The sequence below is a fragment of the Brienomyrus brachyistius genome, chromosome 12 (genome assembly GCF_023856365.1).
Source record: "Brienomyrus brachyistius isolate T26 chromosome 12, BBRACH_0.4, whole genome shotgun sequence".
Taxonomy (NCBI): domain Eukaryota; kingdom Metazoa; phylum Chordata; class Actinopteri; order Osteoglossiformes; family Mormyridae; genus Brienomyrus; species Brienomyrus brachyistius.
Genome location: NC_064544.1, coordinates 12,395,516 through 12,414,250, shown reverse-complemented (window position 1 = coordinate 12,414,250; position 18,735 = coordinate 12,395,516). Strand labels below are relative to the sequence as shown.

At 44.3% G+C, this 18,735-nt stretch overlaps 1 protein-coding gene across 23 annotated transcripts in view; it reads right to left on the bottom strand.

Moving 5' to 3' along the window:
* The window catches only part of LOC125704608 (adhesion G protein-coupled receptor L3-like), a 178,290-nt gene that overhangs the window by 9,079 nt on the left and 150,476 nt on the right, over positions 1 to 18,735 (bottom strand). For 14 of the 23 annotated variants that reach the window (XM_048970399.1, XM_048970415.1, XM_048970418.1 and 11 more), the window contains 6 exons: positions 18,304 to 18,513; positions 14,084 to 14,304; positions 10,138 to 10,204; positions 9,097 to 9,188; positions 3,110 to 3,278; positions 1,380 to 1,550 (listed from right to left, as the gene is read on the bottom strand). In XM_048970399.1, coding sequence (XP_048826356.1) covers positions 1,380 to 1,550; positions 3,110 to 3,278; positions 9,097 to 9,188; positions 10,138 to 10,204; positions 14,084 to 14,304; positions 18,304 to 18,513 — 930 coding nt within the window. The remainder of the gene's footprint in view (positions 1 to 1,379; positions 1,551 to 3,109; positions 3,279 to 9,096; positions 9,189 to 10,137; positions 10,205 to 14,083; positions 14,305 to 18,303; positions 18,514 to 18,735) is intronic. The other 9 variants (XM_048970420.1, XM_048970416.1, XM_048970405.1 and 6 more) reach the window with 1 other exon arrangement.

The following is an 18,735-nucleotide window of genomic DNA, read 5'->3' as shown; positions in this document are numbered from 1 at the left end:
AATCAAGTTAAGAGAAATCCACCAGTGCTATTATAGTTTCCCTATTTCTATTCAGCATAAATACAAAGAAATGTCATAGTTACAGAGCTGAGATTTTAATCCTAAAGAGGAGATAAAACATGGTCGGGCAATTTAAGGTCTCATTCTACATTTAAATCCAGTGCCAGCTGTTTACAATGTACTTTGCTAATTACATGTTTACTTTAAAAACCTTTGAGCTAGTGATCAATTACTGCCTCTTTATAGCCAGCACTTAACTTCTTCTCTACAATTCAAGTTAGCAGCCAATAATTAGCAAACCTTTTACCTTTGATTTGGGCGTGAGCCATTATTATTGCAGCATGCTATTTCACAATTTGATGGAAAAGATGATAATGGAGATTTAAATGCACAAAGAACATTCCTTCATCACACTGTTCTGACCAGAAGACATCGCATTGTCATGTGGAGGATCCGGACCAAAGAGCTGGCTGGGTGTGAATCTACGAAAACTAAAGGGTAGCAACCAGCTGTGTGTGATATCTTTACGTGGAATGGTGTGCAAAGAGAGTGAGCTGTGAAGCCCTTACATGGAACAGTGTAGAGAAGTTACCAGGTGTGCGAGAAGCCCTTAGATGGGATAGTGTAGAGTAGTGAACAGGTGTTCGAGAAGCCCTTAGATGGGATAGTGTAGAGTAGTGAACAGGTGTTCGAGAAGCCCTCAGATGGGATAGTGTAGAGTAGTGAACAGGTGTACGTGAAGCCCTTAGATGGGATGGTGTAGAGTAGTGACCAGGTGAGCGTGAAGCCCTTAGATGGGATAGTGTAGAGTAGTGACCAGGTGTGTGAGAAGCCCTTAGATGGGATAGTGTAGAGTAGTGACCAGGTGAGCGTGAAGCCCTTAGATGGGATAGTGTAGAGTAGTGAACAGGTGTACGTGAAGCCCTTAGATGGGATAGTGTAGAGTAGTGAACAGGTGTGCATGAAGCCCTTAGATGGGATAGTGTAGAGTAGTGACCAGGTGAGCGTGAAACCCTTAGATGGGATAGTGTAGAGTAGTGAACAGGTGTACGTGAAGCCCTTAGATGGGATAGTGTAGAGTAGTGAACAGGTGTGCATGAAGCCCTTAGATGGGATAGTGTAGAGCAGTGAACAGGTGTACGTGAAGCCCTTAGATGGGATAGTGTAGAGTAGTGAACAGGTGTGCGTGAAGCCCTTAGCTGGGATAGTGTAGAGTAGTGAACAGGTGTGCGAGAAGCCCTTAGATGGGATAGTGTAGAGTAGTGACCAGGTGAGCGAGAAGCCCTTAGATGGGATAGTGTAGAGTAGTGAACAGGTGTGCATGAAGCCCTTAGATGGGATAGTGTAGAGTAGTGACCAGGTGTGCGAGAAGCCCTCACCTGGGAGCCTGTAGAGTAGCGGCCAGGTGTGTGGGAACCTCTCACCTGGGAGCTTGTGGAGTACCGACCCGGTGTACGGGCAACTGAGCTCTTAGCTGAGCCAATGGAGGTCTCCACACTCTTTCCGCTGCAGCAATGGGTACGGAGGCACCTGCCATACTCCTTACGTACCTGAGGAGGTAAGGGATGAAGTCAGCTAATGGTCTATGACACACAGAGACCCTGCCATCCTCCCTAATGTTACTGCCCCGTCTGTTAACATGGAATCACAAAGTACCGAACTACTGCACAACTACACACACCATGAACCTGACCACTGATAAACTACCCACCTAGAGAAGTTAGTTAATCTCACTGTGTGTATAATACAGACTGGAAACCCAAAGGTAATTTTGGAGTTCAAAAAGGTCCTTATTTCTCCAACAGCATTCCAGATATGGAAATAGGAGAATCTGAATGTAAAAAATGCAAGCTATACCAGAGTACTAGTTTTAAAAATATGTGTATTGTTTGGGTGGGAGTGAATAGAATCACAGAAATAGGAGAAAGAGGTAGCAACAGTTTGGGTGCTGGAGAGGAGGAGGTATTGACAAAATGGTGGGGAGCAATGAAAGCAACAAACAGCAATTTTTGTGTGAGTGAGTGAGTGTGTCAAATGACCTCACCCCACCTCACTCCCATCACGTCCAGCAACGTGTTTAATCAGTACCGTCAGACACGGTAACCAAAGCAAAGCTGTGATAAGCCTGACTTTTAGCATCTGCTGCTAATGTTGACTTCTTCAGATAGTTGTGGGGTCACGGACACACAGCATTAACCGCAGCCTGTAACATTTTCAATTAGCTCGCAATTCAAAGCGAATTATTTCCAATGGCAGTTGATCCAGCATGCCAACTTCGAAAGAGACTGTTGTGCAGAGTTTCATGATCTTTATGTACACGGCAGGATACACACTCGGCATTTAAAGGGAAAAAAACGAGAAGCCTACCAAACCTAAATAATACTTGTGCGTATAGTGCTGTCTATAACAAATCATCTGCATCTCCCCCAGAACATCTTCTGTCGCCCATGTACGACTACACAGACCTTGCCTAAATACAAATTAAAATCAAAGACATTTTCCACTGAGTGATCAGCCTTTCATGTGCGCACAATTATTCTGCACAGATTGGGTTAGTCTACTGTACTTCAATGACTTCATTCATTTGCTGGATAAACAGTGCTGCTTTTTAAACGGATCTGTACAGTTGAGATATTGTGTTAATAATCTCAGTAAGTTAGTTTAGGAACGAGGCAGATGCTGAACACAGGTAATCACTGAGACAGGCTGTCACTGCATTTGAAAGGCGATGCATCATTGATGATAATACTGTACAATCGCAAGCCTTACATAAATGGCTAAAGACACACGGAGTGGGTATCATTGTTATATTACAGCATTTGTAAAGTATAGTGCAGGCTTGTCAGCTGGTGTTCAAGCATATTTCAAAACAGTAGGGAATACAGTAATCAAACCCTTGTATACTAGTAGGGAGGAGATGAATGAAAATTCAAAACGGTATAAAATGAATGAACAGTACAGAAAAACTACAAACAGTGTATAATAGGCAGCAGTGTTGTTTGGAATAGCATTCACTTAATATCGGTTCATATTAACTCTAAAGCAAAAGGTTTGTCTTAAGATGTGATGAGCTCCAGGCATTGCATGAAACATTGTAAATAAAGTTTACCTTCTTCTGCAACACACAATGGAATATGAAGATAAACATCCCCTGCAGTGAATTGAATATGGTGAAAAGGTAGGCCATGACAATGGTGCTCTCGTTGATGTACATGAGCCCGAATGCCCAGGTCAGTCCCAGGAGGCAGAGGAGTGCAATGGCCCCTATGACCCATGACCTGGAAGAAAAAAACATCAGAACGCAGAGATCAGCAAAGACCTCGGATTGGTCCATGTTAAAATACATCCTCAGCAATGCGTCAGGAGCCACATCTATTTCTCAAAAAAACCTTGAGAATTTTTAGAAAATCATTTTTTTGAACAGACCGACAGAACATTCTGGAAAACTTTAGGTCCATTCAACATGTAATTCTTTTCTAAAGGTCATTCTCCTGTGACTGCATCATGGTGATGGTGTTCACTTTTTTCAACTAATTTGGCACTAAAAAGTGTTACTGCCAAAATGCTAGAGAACAAAGGAGCTGATTAGATTTGATTATCCCTGGCACTGGTCTAGCACACTATCTTCTGATCAAATAATTTTCCCCTTTTACCTGCTGAAGAAACAAAAAAGTACAAAAAAATCCCTGCCAGTCCCAGATCTTCCCACCCAGTCACAAGAGGGTTTGGTGTTAATTCGTCGATAATTGAGGAAGCAATGGTGTGCGCAGGAAAAGGAACAAGTACAAAGGATTTTCTTATTCGCCTTGACTGGCCTGAGATCTGATATGAGAAGCTTGGGCTGTGTTCCGAAGATGGATACAGACATTAAAAGCAATTCGAAGCATGAGGATCCAACTGGTCTTGACCCACATACAGACAGCTCAGCAGAGAACATACAACACATCTTACGAGCTGGCTTTTTAATTAAAATTTTTTTGAACATGCCACACTCCAGACGAGCTGATGGTTGATATACCGAAGTTCTGGATCTGGCATGATTTCCGCCCGTTGCGGCAGTGAGGATAAAGCATGCCGTCACTTACTGTAGCTGTGTAAATGAACATTTCAGCCGTACCCTGGACAAAACGGGCGGAGAGAGTAACAAGGGTGATGGGATGGAGAGGGAAGCCATCAAAGGGGAGTCTTTACCTGGACTGCCATGGCAGGCTCTCTACTTCCTGCTGAGATCTATCATTTAGTCCATCCCTCCATCAGACTTTTAGATCATAGTCCTTCACAGCTCTCAAAGGATAGGGGCTTGTTGACTTCTCTTGTACAGTCAAGAAGAAACTGAACTGCTCTCACCTTGGCAAAATTCATTTTAGCTTTATTGCTAGAGATTGGTTTCTCTTTTGGAAACTGAAGTTATATGCTTATGAGGTGAGGGCTTTCATATATTAGGACATCGCTCTGCACAATAAATAGGTATTAAGATGTACACATGATTATGGAAACAGCGTGTCTTCACACTTGCTGGAGATGTGCGCATTAATTCTTATGAGCAGACGAATGGCACGTGAGTTAAATTGCATGGAGCTAAGGAATTCGTGACGAATCTTACTTGATTTCAGGTTGATAATCCTCATAGCTAAAGATTGCAGAGAGAAAAGAAAAATAAAACCAAATAATAGTGACAGCAAGCATTTCCACTGCATTACATGCCAAAATTTAGCATGTGTGGTTCCCGAAACGGCAACAAGAATGAAATATGAAGGATAAAATGCACAGGGACAACAAAATAAACCAGGAAAAAACATGTACAAGAAGATATACAATTACAGAGCTATGAGGATAAGACTGGACTGGCGATACAGCAAATGCCCTGCGTGATGATTTTCATTTTCAGGTCTAAGTTCTTGTCTGATTTCTTGTCGCTGCAGGCCTCTGGACGACTCATGAGTCAGGTGAATATTTGTACTTTTGTTTGTCACACATATTAGTTAAAGCAAAAAAAAGAAAAAGAAAAAACACTCCCTACTCTCAGCACAATAGGCCCTGTACTTTAGGCTCCTACAGGGTTGGGAATATAAATATATTTCTGTGGATTTCTGTGCTTGCAATTTGGAGACTTTCATACGAATAGGCCAATGTGCACTGCAGCACACAAGGGCCACTTCTAAGTCTGCATCATTTCTAAAGATTAAAAATTACTTAGGAGCCCAGAAAGAATCTTTATGTTTCTGAGATGCTCCTGCTAAGTATCTGAAAACAGCCTCACCGATGATCCTTGGAAGAAAGGCGGCTTCTGTCTCTGAATAGATTCATTACATCTATTCACCAGGTAAGTTCATATCCTGCTGAGATTCTCAAGCAAAATGCATTCTGGGAGAATACAACTATGTTTTAAATAATAGATAATTAACTTTGTGTTTTTAAGCACCACTTGTTTTTTCTCAGTCTTCCAGGTGCTGACATGTGCTGAAATCGTTGAGGTGTGCTGATGCGACAGCGTCAGCTGACTCAAAAGCAGAAAGTGAATCGGTGCTCTCAGTTCTGCCAAAATGCAACCTAATTGATATTGACAAGGAAACTAATACTTACATCTCAAAGTCAGCGGGACATTAATTGATGTAATAAAACTTGATCTTAAAACACCTTACATTATGCATCTCAATTTCAGCCATACAACTCAGTTGGCTCAAGCGTGTCCCTTTCTGCACAGCGCACTCCGATGACGTCACTGTCCTGGCGATAGCACTTACACACAGGTAAAAGGGGGACGCGATGCAACACAACCCTTTCCAATCAATAACCTGAAGCTTTGATTGGAAAAACGAAACTGCAGAGGGCGCAGCTGCATCTTACCAGTGCCACTCCACAACAAGACGGCCATCGTAAAAACGATAGCTAAGTATGGAAGGATATGAAAGAAAAGACAGAAAAAGAAAGTTAAACACAGCAATAAAAGGTGAACGTGAAGATGAGTGGCCATGCAGATAATGAGTCTATGTCCACTTTGAAACTATTCATGCTAAGAAATAATATATAGACAACAATATACAGAAAAAATGAAGCATTGGCAAACAAACAAAATTTTGTGTATATTCTATATGTGGGTAACTGAAAACTGCCATGCAAATTTTGAAATCGGTAGGTTTACAAGAGGCAGTGTTAAAAAAAGAGCTTTCAGAGTCTATACTGCAGATCTCTGGACATGTTTACAACACACTGGAGTAAAGAAACAAATTAATAACAAATGAAGATGCCCACTTCCAAAGATCTTTTATTTGTGGTATATTAGAATTGTAATGATATTACAAGAGTAATGCTTCTGTCTCCTGGATGACTTTTCATGAACTGAACCACATAAAAAAGCTAAAAAAAGGGATAAGAGACTTAATATAGCTTTAATATAAGGGATTTGTGGCTTTCGCCAAGGGTCAAGTTTCATATCTGGAGTTGAATAAATAAGACCAGCCATGCCAGTCACGTTATGAGGAAAAACATGCTCAAACCGGAAAGGGCACGTGACAGGATGTGACTGGATGCAGGATACGTTTAAGTTCAGGGAGACGAAATGGACTTTTAAGTTCAATACAGAACCATGTGCTCAAAGAATGAATCATGCTCTTATCTAATCACTGACTCATCTGAAGGTTTCTATTTATGCCTGATGAAGAAATAATTCTTTGCAATTAGGTGAAGTTGTTTGTTTGCGTTCCAAGTGTTATTAAAAGAAAAGCATAATTTATACCTATTTTAATCCAATTCTTAATTCACATGCCAAGTAAAATAACATGCCCATTAATGTAGAGTACATGCCATGTTGGCTCGAAAAGAGGAGTACAGAGTACATTACAACATAAAATTCAATAAATGAACACTGTTTTGAGACAATAAATACTCTGATTATGGGAAAATGTGCCCTGTTCGGGAGTAAATGAATACTCTGATTGGGGTAAATGAACTCTTCTAAGGAGTAGATAAATACTCTGATTTAGGGTAAATGAGCACTGGTAGTAAATAAATACTCTGATTGGGGTAGATGAACATGCTGTTTGAGAGTGAATAAATAATCTAATTGAGGCAAAGGAACATACTGTTTGGGAGTGAATAAACAATCTGATTGGGGCAAATGAACAACCCGTTTAGTGCTAAATGAACACTCTCTTTATGGGTAAATAAGATGCTGTTAAGGGAATAGACACCCTTGGTTCGTCGTGGAGTGAACATTCCACCACACTAGCGAGTGACATCACCACTGCTGGTCCAAGATGGAGCTGCACCTTCGCATGATGATATCCCAGACCTGCATTCACTTCCTGACATTGATCTCCACCCCAGCTAGCCATGGCACACCCTGTTGTGGGCTCCCGAAGGCCTCAGGGACAAAACGCAGCCGACAAACAAAAGCACCCCCCTCCTCCCAAAAGCACCACCCTGGAGGCCAAGACTGGCCTGCCTCTTACTGGTGATTAGGGGTTAGTGAGAAATAAAGGACAATCCAGCATCGCTGCTGTCACCAAAAAAGGCCAAAGTGTCCAGACAGTGTAACAGAAAGCTGGACAGGTGGTGAAAAATAAAGGATTACTAAGGGACAGACTGCTGCCTGCCATCTGTCAGGATGAGAGCACATGACAAGCAGTTACTGCGCGGCCACATTGCCGCTGCCATTATGCTGGGACCCGGGGTCCTATCGTAGCATTACACCACGACACGTGACGATATAAATGAGATGCAAATAAGTGAGGTGCACCCTGAATGCATAAATGAATAGATTGAGAAGCAAATACATTCTATTCTGAAATCAGCTTACAGGAAAATTCATGGCATTGCAAGCAATATGTCTATGGATATAGGCACGGAAAATGAATGAATACCAATAGGGCTGACGGGGGATTTTATAACTTTCTCTGCTATATATGTATGAGTAAGAGATAGATACAGTTGGTTTGGTGTCATCTTAATGCCTGAGCGCCGCGTGTACATTACAGCACGCTGGCTGATGAGCCGTTTGTCTTTATTACTCTGCGCACCGTTTCCATCTTCCGTAATCACATAACGCTCATGCGACGCTCATGTTTCTGACGACATGCCAAGTGGCCCATGGCTGAGCCACCTCTCTCCTACAGGAACCGGAATGGATAATAGATCAAAGCTTCATGTACATCACAGGTCTGAACGTCATCTATCATGTATGAGAGACGAGGATGTCCAAAATCAAAGCATCCTTCCATCGCAGACATGTGAAACACCCTTTGATTCTAAGCTGACGTGTGGCAAACCTGGTAAATCCTACTTACTTACATCTGGTAAATAATACAGGCATGTGTTTGCAAGTCACATCCTTGATTCATTAATAATATAAGCAATGTTAGCAGAAACAATCAGTATAAATATTAGGGATAGGCAGTCATTTTTCATCATGTTGTACCTGCTTCACAGTTTGAGCAGAAGAGCATGTGAGATGTGTGTTCCTACAACCCCGGTGATTCACTTTCCTCTTTATATTGGCATTAAATATGGCAGCTTGAGTGAATACAGTTTACTGACATGGACTGATAACAGTACTGGATTTAAATGCTAAACTGTAAAGTTCATTCACTGATGTGTCTTGTCTGAGAGTGGAGATAAGGAAAATTTTATATCTCATTTTAGTATTAGCAAGATCCAAAAAAAGAACTACCTTTCCAGTCTTCATATTGAGAATTATCTTTCATGCCTTACTGAGTAATAGACCGATTGTAAAACCTGCACCTGTTAGGACCGACTTCAGGTAGTCTGTAATGGAAGGTGCCTCTTCAGACTGGGTTTGCAGATAACAGCCACATGTTACAAGTATAAACAAGTGTCTGCTCTGATTATTATTGATGAAGTGAAGACTCCACTCTGCAGGAAATGGAGGATTCAGAGTGCTATGTAAGACAATCTGGATTTGGGCTCCACAAAGCCAGGTGTGGGGTCCTCTGGGACACATTAACTCAGGAATGCTAAACCACGCTCCCAAATTAGTTATTTACCAAGTTTCCAGGACTCACTGCCACTGAACAGCAATTTGTCTGAAATATTTATAGCCCGATACTCCCCATGAAGAAAGCCATGTAGGATTCTTACTTGACGTTGTCCAAGCATCCGGAGTCTGGCTTAAGGATGGCCGTGTGATGGAACATCTTGTAAAGCGCTATCCCGAGGAAGATCACGTTCAGCTGGAAGATAAACACGGGCCGTTCAGCACCTCTGCAGTCACCCATTTGTTTCAAGCAGACTTTAGGGTCAAACACCCATTGTATCACTGATTTAAAAAAAAAGAGAAAAATCTCCATTTTATTTACAGAACATTCAAAAACGTTGCAGTTTGGTGGCTGGAGCAGGGCACTATAAAGCTCTAAAGCATAAAGGGACGAACTCATGCCTGCATGGGGCATTAACAGCCTGGTCTTTGTTTATATCCGCTCTTGTCGAAATGCCAGCTGAAATTAGCCGTGGAAATCTGAACGGGCTGGAGTCCTCTCTGCCATCGGCAGCACTATGGCGAAGCGGTTTTGATAGATTTGTCATCGTTTTGATGGCAGATATTAAGAGTGCTCCACGTCATCTCCAGATACTCTCATTTTAATTAGTGATAGTCTGTGCAGTCTACCATCATTTTGCCAGTCTCCAGAGCGAGGGAGACATAGATTATGTTTTTTTTTTTTTACATGTACTATCCCATATACTTTTGACAGTGCTGCTACTAGCTGAAATGATAAAGACATTCGAAAACAAATCTAGTTTGTAATGAGATCCATCCTGGTTACCGCAAAGAAAACAGAAGAAAAAAAAGCCGACTGAATGTGAGCTACAGTACAATACCATCGCTGGCTCAGGTGAACCAAATCATTTATATAAACTGTTAAACAAAAAAACGCCTCCCAACTCTGATACAGGGTTTTGTGTAGAGCTTGTGCGTGTTCAGAGTGCAGGGGGCAGGGAGGCAACAACCCAGAAAATCAATCCGCTCCTGTGCACGTGTCACTCCGGAAGTGAACGGTTCACGGCACCGTGCGTTGGCTGCTCTCAGGTGTTTGGCAGAAGCGTTTGATGATCCTTTAGGGTGGTGGGGTAGCAGTTTTGCCCCAGGGGAGCACGCAGGGGTATAATTGACAGGCCACTCACCATAATTATGAGGGTCGCCGGACCGATAAAGCTCCAGATGAAGTAGGTGTCGAGCCGAAGCCAGCACCTGTAACGAGAGGCAAGAAGCGGCATGGTTCAGAGCGCGGCCCATACATCACCCAGCGAGCGAGCGTGGCAGAGAGGAATGCGCGCTTCACAACACTCCCCCGGGAGCCGGGAAATATTACACTGCCCCTTCATTTAAATGCTGAATTATGGCCGCGTCTCCGACAGGGCTATTGATGGCCTAAGATAATTACCTGCAGTGGAAGGAGGCGCCAAGTGCGCAAGGCTAACGGGGTTAGCCACTCCGATGCTAAAGAACGACAATCCCCGCATGGATTCTTGGAAAAACGCTGAGAAGCGAGCGTATCAGTGCACCCCGGCAGTGCCAGCGTGACGCATGTCACTGAGCTTGCGTCTTACGCTGAACTCGAAAGTCCTGCAATTAGCATGTTTTTCTTCAATGACACAAGAAAACCGATTCACCCTTAAAAAGCTAGCACAGAAAACGGTCAGGAACGCTAAAAGTTGAATCTTGAGGGAGGGTCGCCAATGCTGGCACATCCGAGCCCCTGACGGGAGGATGATTCATGACCTGTAGTTAAATTATTAATCATTTAATTTCCAGGACATTAAATAGACCTCCATTTTTGGCCTGGGGAAAATTACAGTCCTATGGCTTTGTCATTTAGGGTGACAGAATGACAGAAAGTAAGTGACACAGCATTAACTGTAATTCAATGACTTTAAACATGTTTCGATATATTAAATCCTGCAGACTGCTGCTTATATTTGGGAGGTATATGCAAGTGGACATCGGCACTGGCTGTGGACATCGGCACTGGCTGTGGACATCGGCACCGGCTATGGACATCGGCACTGGCTATGGACATCGGCACTGGCTGTGAACATCGACACTGGCTGTGGACATCGGCACTGGCTATGGACATCGGCACCGGCTATGGACATCGGCACTGGCTGTGAACATCGGCACTGGCTGTGGACATCGGCACTGGCTGTGGACATCAGCAGGGTCTTATTGGACTTTTCCTCACTGTCTATTCAAAAGTAGACAGTGAATTTGACCATGAAAAAATAAAAAATGAGTAAAAGAATAATTCTTACAAAAATTAAGAAATAGATTTCTACCTAGTGGTTATCATTCCCTTCTTAACCATCATTCAATATATTATTATTATTATTATTATTATTATCAGGAGCAGCAGTAGTGAGTCCCCCCCCCCCCCCCCCCCAACAGCCAGTCCACATTTTTGTGCTGTTCCACCACCTGGATGTCTGAGCCAGGTAATCAGTGAGCTTTATAATTAGCTGACAAGTAAAATCAGGCGTGTAGGTGGTGAAACAGAACAAAAATGCGGGCTGTGAGGGGGGCTGGATTAAGAAAAACACCGATACTAATGAGCATAACGACCAATTAACGAACATCAGCAAATATTTTCCCGACGCACTTCAGAGATGCCGCGCCGATGGGAGAGGGGGAACGTGAAACAGGTCATCAGTCACTGCTCCCAGCGGTGTGTGCGCTTGGAAAGCATCCTGGAATCTGCCCCCTTAAACGGCACGCGTATGAGTGTAAAAAAAGAAGTAAAACAGGAAGGAATGCAAACGGCTGTCAGCTGCTTGCTGCCCCCTACGCTAGGGCCCTGCTCCTCGGCATGCCTCTCACCCGGGGCCCTGTCGGATTGGGCCCCGCAGCCACCTTTACTGCAGGCTAAGTGGCATAAACAGCGATCCGCCATTATGGCAAGTGGCTGTTTTCCCGGCCGATGCCGATCTGACGCGTTAGCAACCTGTTAAATGGCAGCAAGGTACGGTGAACTGGCAAGTCGTTTTGGCGGGGTGATGTAGGGGGGTGGGTGGCGGCATTTACGCGATTTAAGGCCATGCCTGTCGGCAGGAAGTCAAGCGTGCACACATTTCTTTCTTCTTGTGAAGTCAGCAGGGGCCTCAAACTGGATAGATAACGTTTTTTTCCCCTCTTTCCCTGTCCAAAAATGGTATTCTGTTATTTACACTTTGTTTTCCTGGGGGGCAGAGTTCCCAAGTAAGGTCTGTTAATCACTGTAAACAAAAAAATATAACAGCCATCCATCTTTCCAGCTGCATGCAAGTCTGTTTTATAATTTACCAAATGAAATCAGGATTCCCAAACATCAACGTGCGATCAAAGAATACATCCATGACAACGTATTTCTGCTTCCATTTGGGATCTCCTCTGCTTTCATACATGTTTACATATGCCAGTCAACTTAATTTTTAATCATAATATATGAAATTATGAAAAGTTAATCAAAGTATCCGGGAGAATGTTTCCTTTTGATTTTCATCTGTTTCCATCTGGTATTTTTGCACTCGGCACACGGAGTTTGCCCTTGCATGAGATCACATAAGCCATACTGAATACAAACATATTGGAAACCTGTCCATGGTGTCCTCAGCCTTGTGCCCTGTGCCTCCTGAGAGTGCTTCCAGGCTCATTACACACCTGTACTGTATAAGCAGCTGGAAATGATGGATGGATGGATGGATGGATATTTTCAGAAAATATCATTCCAGGTTAAATGCATAAGAAATCAGATACTGTCTTTCTGGTATATATATCTAAAATCACACATTAAAAAACAATCTTCCTCAGCAGCTATCGCTGTCCTGAAAACGGAGAGGATAATTCCTAATGCTGGTTTTACTGTAGCTCAAATTCATTCCAGTTTTGGGGATTGTTGCATCTGCACCTCGGCATGATACTCACTGTTGCCTCACCCCCCCCCCCCCCCAACCCCCGCGGCCATGCCAACAGAGTGCCACACTGACGGAGTGCAAGATGAAAGGCCCGGCTGTGAGTCGCATGCCTCCACATGTGCCACGTAACGTATGTTCTTTCTTTTTTTGGGGGGGGGAGAGACACACAGGAAACAGCTAAACAGCTGCTTCTCGATATTCCAGGCTGACAGCGCGGATTAGCACCCGTGCTTGCAGGGCTGCCTTTACAGCTGGAGTCCCTGTTCTGCAAATCCACCATCTTTCTTCCACTTCCCTGTCTTTTCTTGAGACACAAAGCTGTGTTTATACAGGGATCCTGTCTCATACATGCTCACGGTTCAATCGCTAATTTGAATACTTAAAGTTTTACATCATAAATATGTGAAACAAGGGACATCTTGTCTTTTCAGCCAGGTAACCTGGTACCAAAAGTCAGAAGCTTATAAAGGTTTTAAAACAAAGTTGTACTTTCAATCCCCTAAAGCAGGTCTCCTTTAACCTACACAGCCAGGCTTATCATAGCATACATGTATGGACACAGCTCAAGGTAAGCTGCAATGACGGGTTTTAATCTTTACATGTATCTTTTCATGATGAATGTCATCCATTTATGTATTTGACACCTCACAAATATATCCCCCCTTTTCAATTCAGTCTCGTGGACCTTCGGTATTTAATGAGTTACAGTTAACATAAACAAGTTTATGATGTATATGTGTTACAAATGACTGTACAGAGCCAAGGTTCATTTATCCAACAGCACCCCGACACCCCCCCCACCCCCTCAGGAAATACCCCTCTGAGGGGTGATCCTACTGGCTAATGATCCTCATAGTAACGTGGAAGACGGAAAGGGGTAGGCCATCTGTAGGTGCAGCCAGGGAATCAATCAAACTGTCACTGAAAACAAAAATGGTCCTATAATGATTTCTGGACATGCCACGACCTCTCTGAAGCATGAAAGAACCCTACATGAAACATGACATGCAGAACATTACTTGAGATAAGACAATACGTGTGATTTTAACCTTGCAAGAGACTTTACTCGTGTAACTCCATTGTATTTCAGACCCAGCTGACTGTATCCTTCATAGCAGTAGGTAATAGAACACGAGTGGCGACCCATTAAGCTCAGAACGTCAAGGGGACACGGTTTACTCACACTCTGTCTGTGCCGTAGCTCCGGTAGTCGACGGCGGCGGACGCAGCCACAATGATGGCGGGCACACCGTAGCCCACCAGGTAGAAGTACTTGCGGCGAGAGTGCTCGCTCTCGAACACCTCCACCAGCATGATGTAGAGCTGAACGCCCTCCAGCAGCATCCAGGTGAAGGCCGCCAGGAAGAAGAAATGCAGCAGGGCGGCAAAGACGGCACAGGCGATCTGAAGGGGAAGGGGGGGGCAGAATCCATCAGCACCATCCCCATCATTCCACCCAGTTTTTGAACCAAGCACCCTACGAGAAACACAATCATCTCATCATTTCCAGCTTCATTTCCCACAAACTAACACAGCCACGGAAGATTAAGAGATCACTCTGTATTTTTAAACAAATCTGAATTTTTAAATCCTGGCTTAATCCTGGTTCTGCTGGCAGACGGCTACGCTGAGCAGCAGGCTGCTACCAGGTTCAACATTTCTAAGACAGCAGTACAGAAGAATAAGCTGAAGCTGGAGACACTGAGAATGACCGAAAACCAGCCAGGTAAAGGACGAAAGCAATTTTCCAATGATGATTGTTAACTTATGCAATAGTTTCTCATGAATCTTCAGGCTTCATTTAAAAAAGGTACATATTATTCACAGGCACACACCCATAGACTGAGAAATGAGTGAAACAAAAATTGTGCTGTGGTCTCTGCCATGGCTGTAAATGGGGCATTATACCGGTAACAATGGCTGATAGCTAAATGGATAAGCAAACTGTCTAACTTTATTTTAGCTGTTTGCAACATGGACAGTGATGCAGCCTTTGTGAGTAAGAAGCATGTATCAGTGTGTGTGTGAGAGAGTACAGGCTAGAAAAGTATGGAGTCCTTTTTACTTCTTCTGAGACATTATCTAATGGAAAAAGTCTTCTGAGGAGTATGTGAACAGAGGCATAAATAAGCAGTCTACAAAGAGAATGTTAGAGGGAAGGCAAGGCAGCCATGACTAATCAAATTCAGAGTTTCTACACTGTGCTCTCATGACAATTCCAGCTTGGCACTTGGGGCTCAGGTGATGCGAGTCCAGGGCCAGAGCCTTCGGGTCTGGATGCCTGCCCCGGGAGAAGCCGAACGCAGCCTACACTCCCTGAGCAGCAGCGTGGCAGCGAGCAAGGCAGAGTAGCCTGAGGGAGAGTCTCGCTGCAGCTGGAGCACCTGGCTCTGAATTAGAGAGGGCCGGCAAGGTCGAAGATGGTAGCGCTGGCAGCTTGACCACCGGGCTTCAAGCTGGAGAGCAGGGGAAGACGCAAGCGATGAGGTACAGCTGCACAACAGCAGGCTGCACACCAGCAGGCTGCACACCAGCAGGATGCACACCAAGCCTGCAGCACCAGGAGAGGAGATTCCCCAAACAGTGACAGCCCACAGGAGCTGAGATCACGGCTGGCAGTCACTTGTACATCATATATAACGAAAAACCAGCGTGTGAGTGTACAGTCTACCCTTTCGTGACCGAAACATCTACCCAACATCCAACCACCAACCTAATTCTGATTGGGGTCACATGGATTGTACACACACAAGGCTTTACACAAGGCTGGGGTACACCTGGACAGGATGCCAGTTCATCACAGGGCACATACACACACTCACACACCTAGAATAAGAGTATCAGCAGATGCCAATTAGCCTAACTGCTAATATCTTCATACTGCAGGGAGAAGCCCAAGAAAACCTACATGCTTCAGATGCACACGGCAAGGGTGGAGTGAGGAAGGAGGTACAGTATGGAACAACAGAGTTACCCATTGAACCTCAGTGCTGTTAAAAAAACAGATAAATCCTAAAGTTATTGGAAGGACTAATATTTGGATCTGATGAAATATTTTTTAAAAACGAAAAGGGAACAGACCTGCAGTTACCGATATATATATTTTTTTACCTCAGGGAATCAGCCAGTTTTTTTTCCGGTCAGGATAATCTCTCTTGTATTGACCTCATTTGTTTTGATTTGCTTTCCAGACATTTTGGCGAAATGGGCTGTTTAATTGCGCTACGGATAGCTGAAGGTGATTTGTAACGATGGGTCGGGGGGTGTTACAGTCACGGGGCATGGCAATATCCATTATGCGCTGACAGGCAACACCTGGAGCCAAGATTTGGCTGGATGGCCCACATGTCGTTATGTAAACCGGCGCAGACATCTCCAGGCCGGATCGGCAAGAGCGCACGCTTTGATGGTCTGACGGTGATGCGGTGATGCCGGCGTGACAAAGACCAGCTGGGGAGAGCCAGGCCTGCCTCCCTGCCCGGAAATCTGCTCAGTTTCCAGTGCAAAATCACCGGGTCTCCACGGCTCTTGCATCTATGCCATTTCCACACTAACAAAGGAAATAAGGAATGGCCAGAGGTTACGGCAACCAGCAGCGGTATCCGATCTCGGAAAATAATCAGCTCCGCCCAACGAGACCTTCTGCAGCCAGGACTCCAGCTCCAGAACACCTCTCGGTGGACGAAGAGCGGTAAAAAAAAAGGTTTGAGTAGCTCGTTTTTTCCCAAATCTCAGAGCGAGTCATATCTACCTTGATCTGTGATTCGACCCTGAAAGGTCCACAGCTACAAAACTACCAGGGATCTGTTTGCATGTTGTGACAGGGTGGCAGAGGTCGAAGCTCTCCACAAACACGCTACATGCTGTTCGCGCTGGGAACAGGGTTTTACAGTGACACCTCGAGATCGTGTTGCAGTATCCATTGGGAAGATTAAAACTTCTCTCGAGAAGAAGAACTTAAGGCCCCAGCAAATCAAGCACAATCATGGTTCCCCATCCTCTGGTCAAGCACGACAAAGCGTCTCCGGGCAGCAAAAGAATTTGCGAGGCAGATTGAATACTTTTTCGTTTGCCCTGAATGCACTGCATGGATGGGAATTACACAGAAGGATCCAGAAGTCCGGCAATATAAAGGAAACGAATTTCAAGCGAGCAAGCAAAGGTGAGAGGCTCACCAGGTCAAAACTGCTGGCAGCAAGGCAGACAAAATTTTCCATTTTCCAATATTAATATTTTATGCTGCATATGTAGCCCAACAATGGAGGAAACACTAGAGTACATTATGAAAATGCAATGGATTACATATTACCCACTTAGAATAATCCTCTGCCATTTCATCTGTTTCGCTCTGTGCGACCTCGCCTGCCAGTAAGAGGATCCCCATCTATTGTACTTATGTTGCTTGCAGCCTTTAAGTGTTTTGCATATGTAATACCCCCAGAAAGAGGACACAAATGCAGAGAGGAATAATCATGTTGTGTAATGGCTTCCAGTATACATACATATGCATATACATGGGTAGGTAAACACACATACAGTACCAGCCAAAAGTCTGGATGCGCCGACCCATATAAAGATTTATTTGTACTATTTTCTATTTATAAAGACACCAAAAGTATAAAATAACTCATACGGATTATTCACAGACCAAGTATTAAACAAAAAAAAAATCTGTGGGCTGGGACTCATTAGGCTGCCAGATCAAATCCCTCGGTTGGCGTGATCCCATCATTGGGCCCTTGGGCAAGGCCCCTAACTCCAGTGGCTGCAGGGACTGGCTGACCTTACTTTCTCCTCCATGCCAGTTTTATGAGGTGGCTTCTTGAGATGCTTTTCCAGCTGTCCTGAAGAAGTTTCCACATATATGCTAAGCTCTCATTGGTTGCTTTTCCTGCACTCGCAGGACAAACGGCCCCAAAACTATTTCTACTGTGTTTAGGTCAGGAAGTCAGGTCCTGTGATGTGACTCTATCACTCTCCTTTCCAGGTCTCTTGGCATGTCCAAACTTTTGACTGGTACTGTGTACAGTACAGATGTGAAGATGGTTCTTCAAAACCCATTTGTTCCAGGGGAACCTCGACTAGCTTTGCTCGATAATCCCTTAGCTGGTTTCTTGTGTTCCCCGAATGCTCTTAGTGCTACACTTTGTCTTTGGATTTGAACAGCAGCCTTCTTTAGCTCTTGCTGTGTGAAAGGGGCTGAATAGCTACTTACGCTTGTGGCCATTCATTGGAAGCTCAGTCTAGTTGCACTTATACTTAGCTAGGTCCTTGACAACTGCATGGTTGTGATGTACTATCTGCCTCGATTTTGTACCAAAGTGCATGGTAAATAAATTAATGTAAATGTAAAAACAACAACAAAAGTGGGCGGGGCAACTTAGGGGGAGGGCGGAGCCTCACCGGCTGGTCCGCACGGTTTATCCCCACCAAGAAGAGGGATTCGGCGACGAAAAGGCTGAGGCACAGGTTCTTGTGGATGGTGTTGCGGTCACTTTGTAGGCCACGGAAGAAGCAGAAGGTGAAGATGCAGAGCAGCAGGCAGACCAGGGACAGCAGAATGCCCACCCAGGTGATGACGTCCAGCAGCAGGTCGTGGATGGGGTCAGCGGTCTGTGGAGATATAGGGCACCGGGGCCAGGGCATTATGGGAAATGGAGTGCATAAGTCCTGACATGTTTCTGCTCTCAAGAATGGTGAAGCATCCCAACAAAACACACACATACTCCAGCATCTACGCCCCACAGTCCATACACGATGTAGTCATGAAGTGGAGCATCTCAAATCACAAAAACTAAACAAAACGCACACATAATCAGTTATGTACACCCCTCT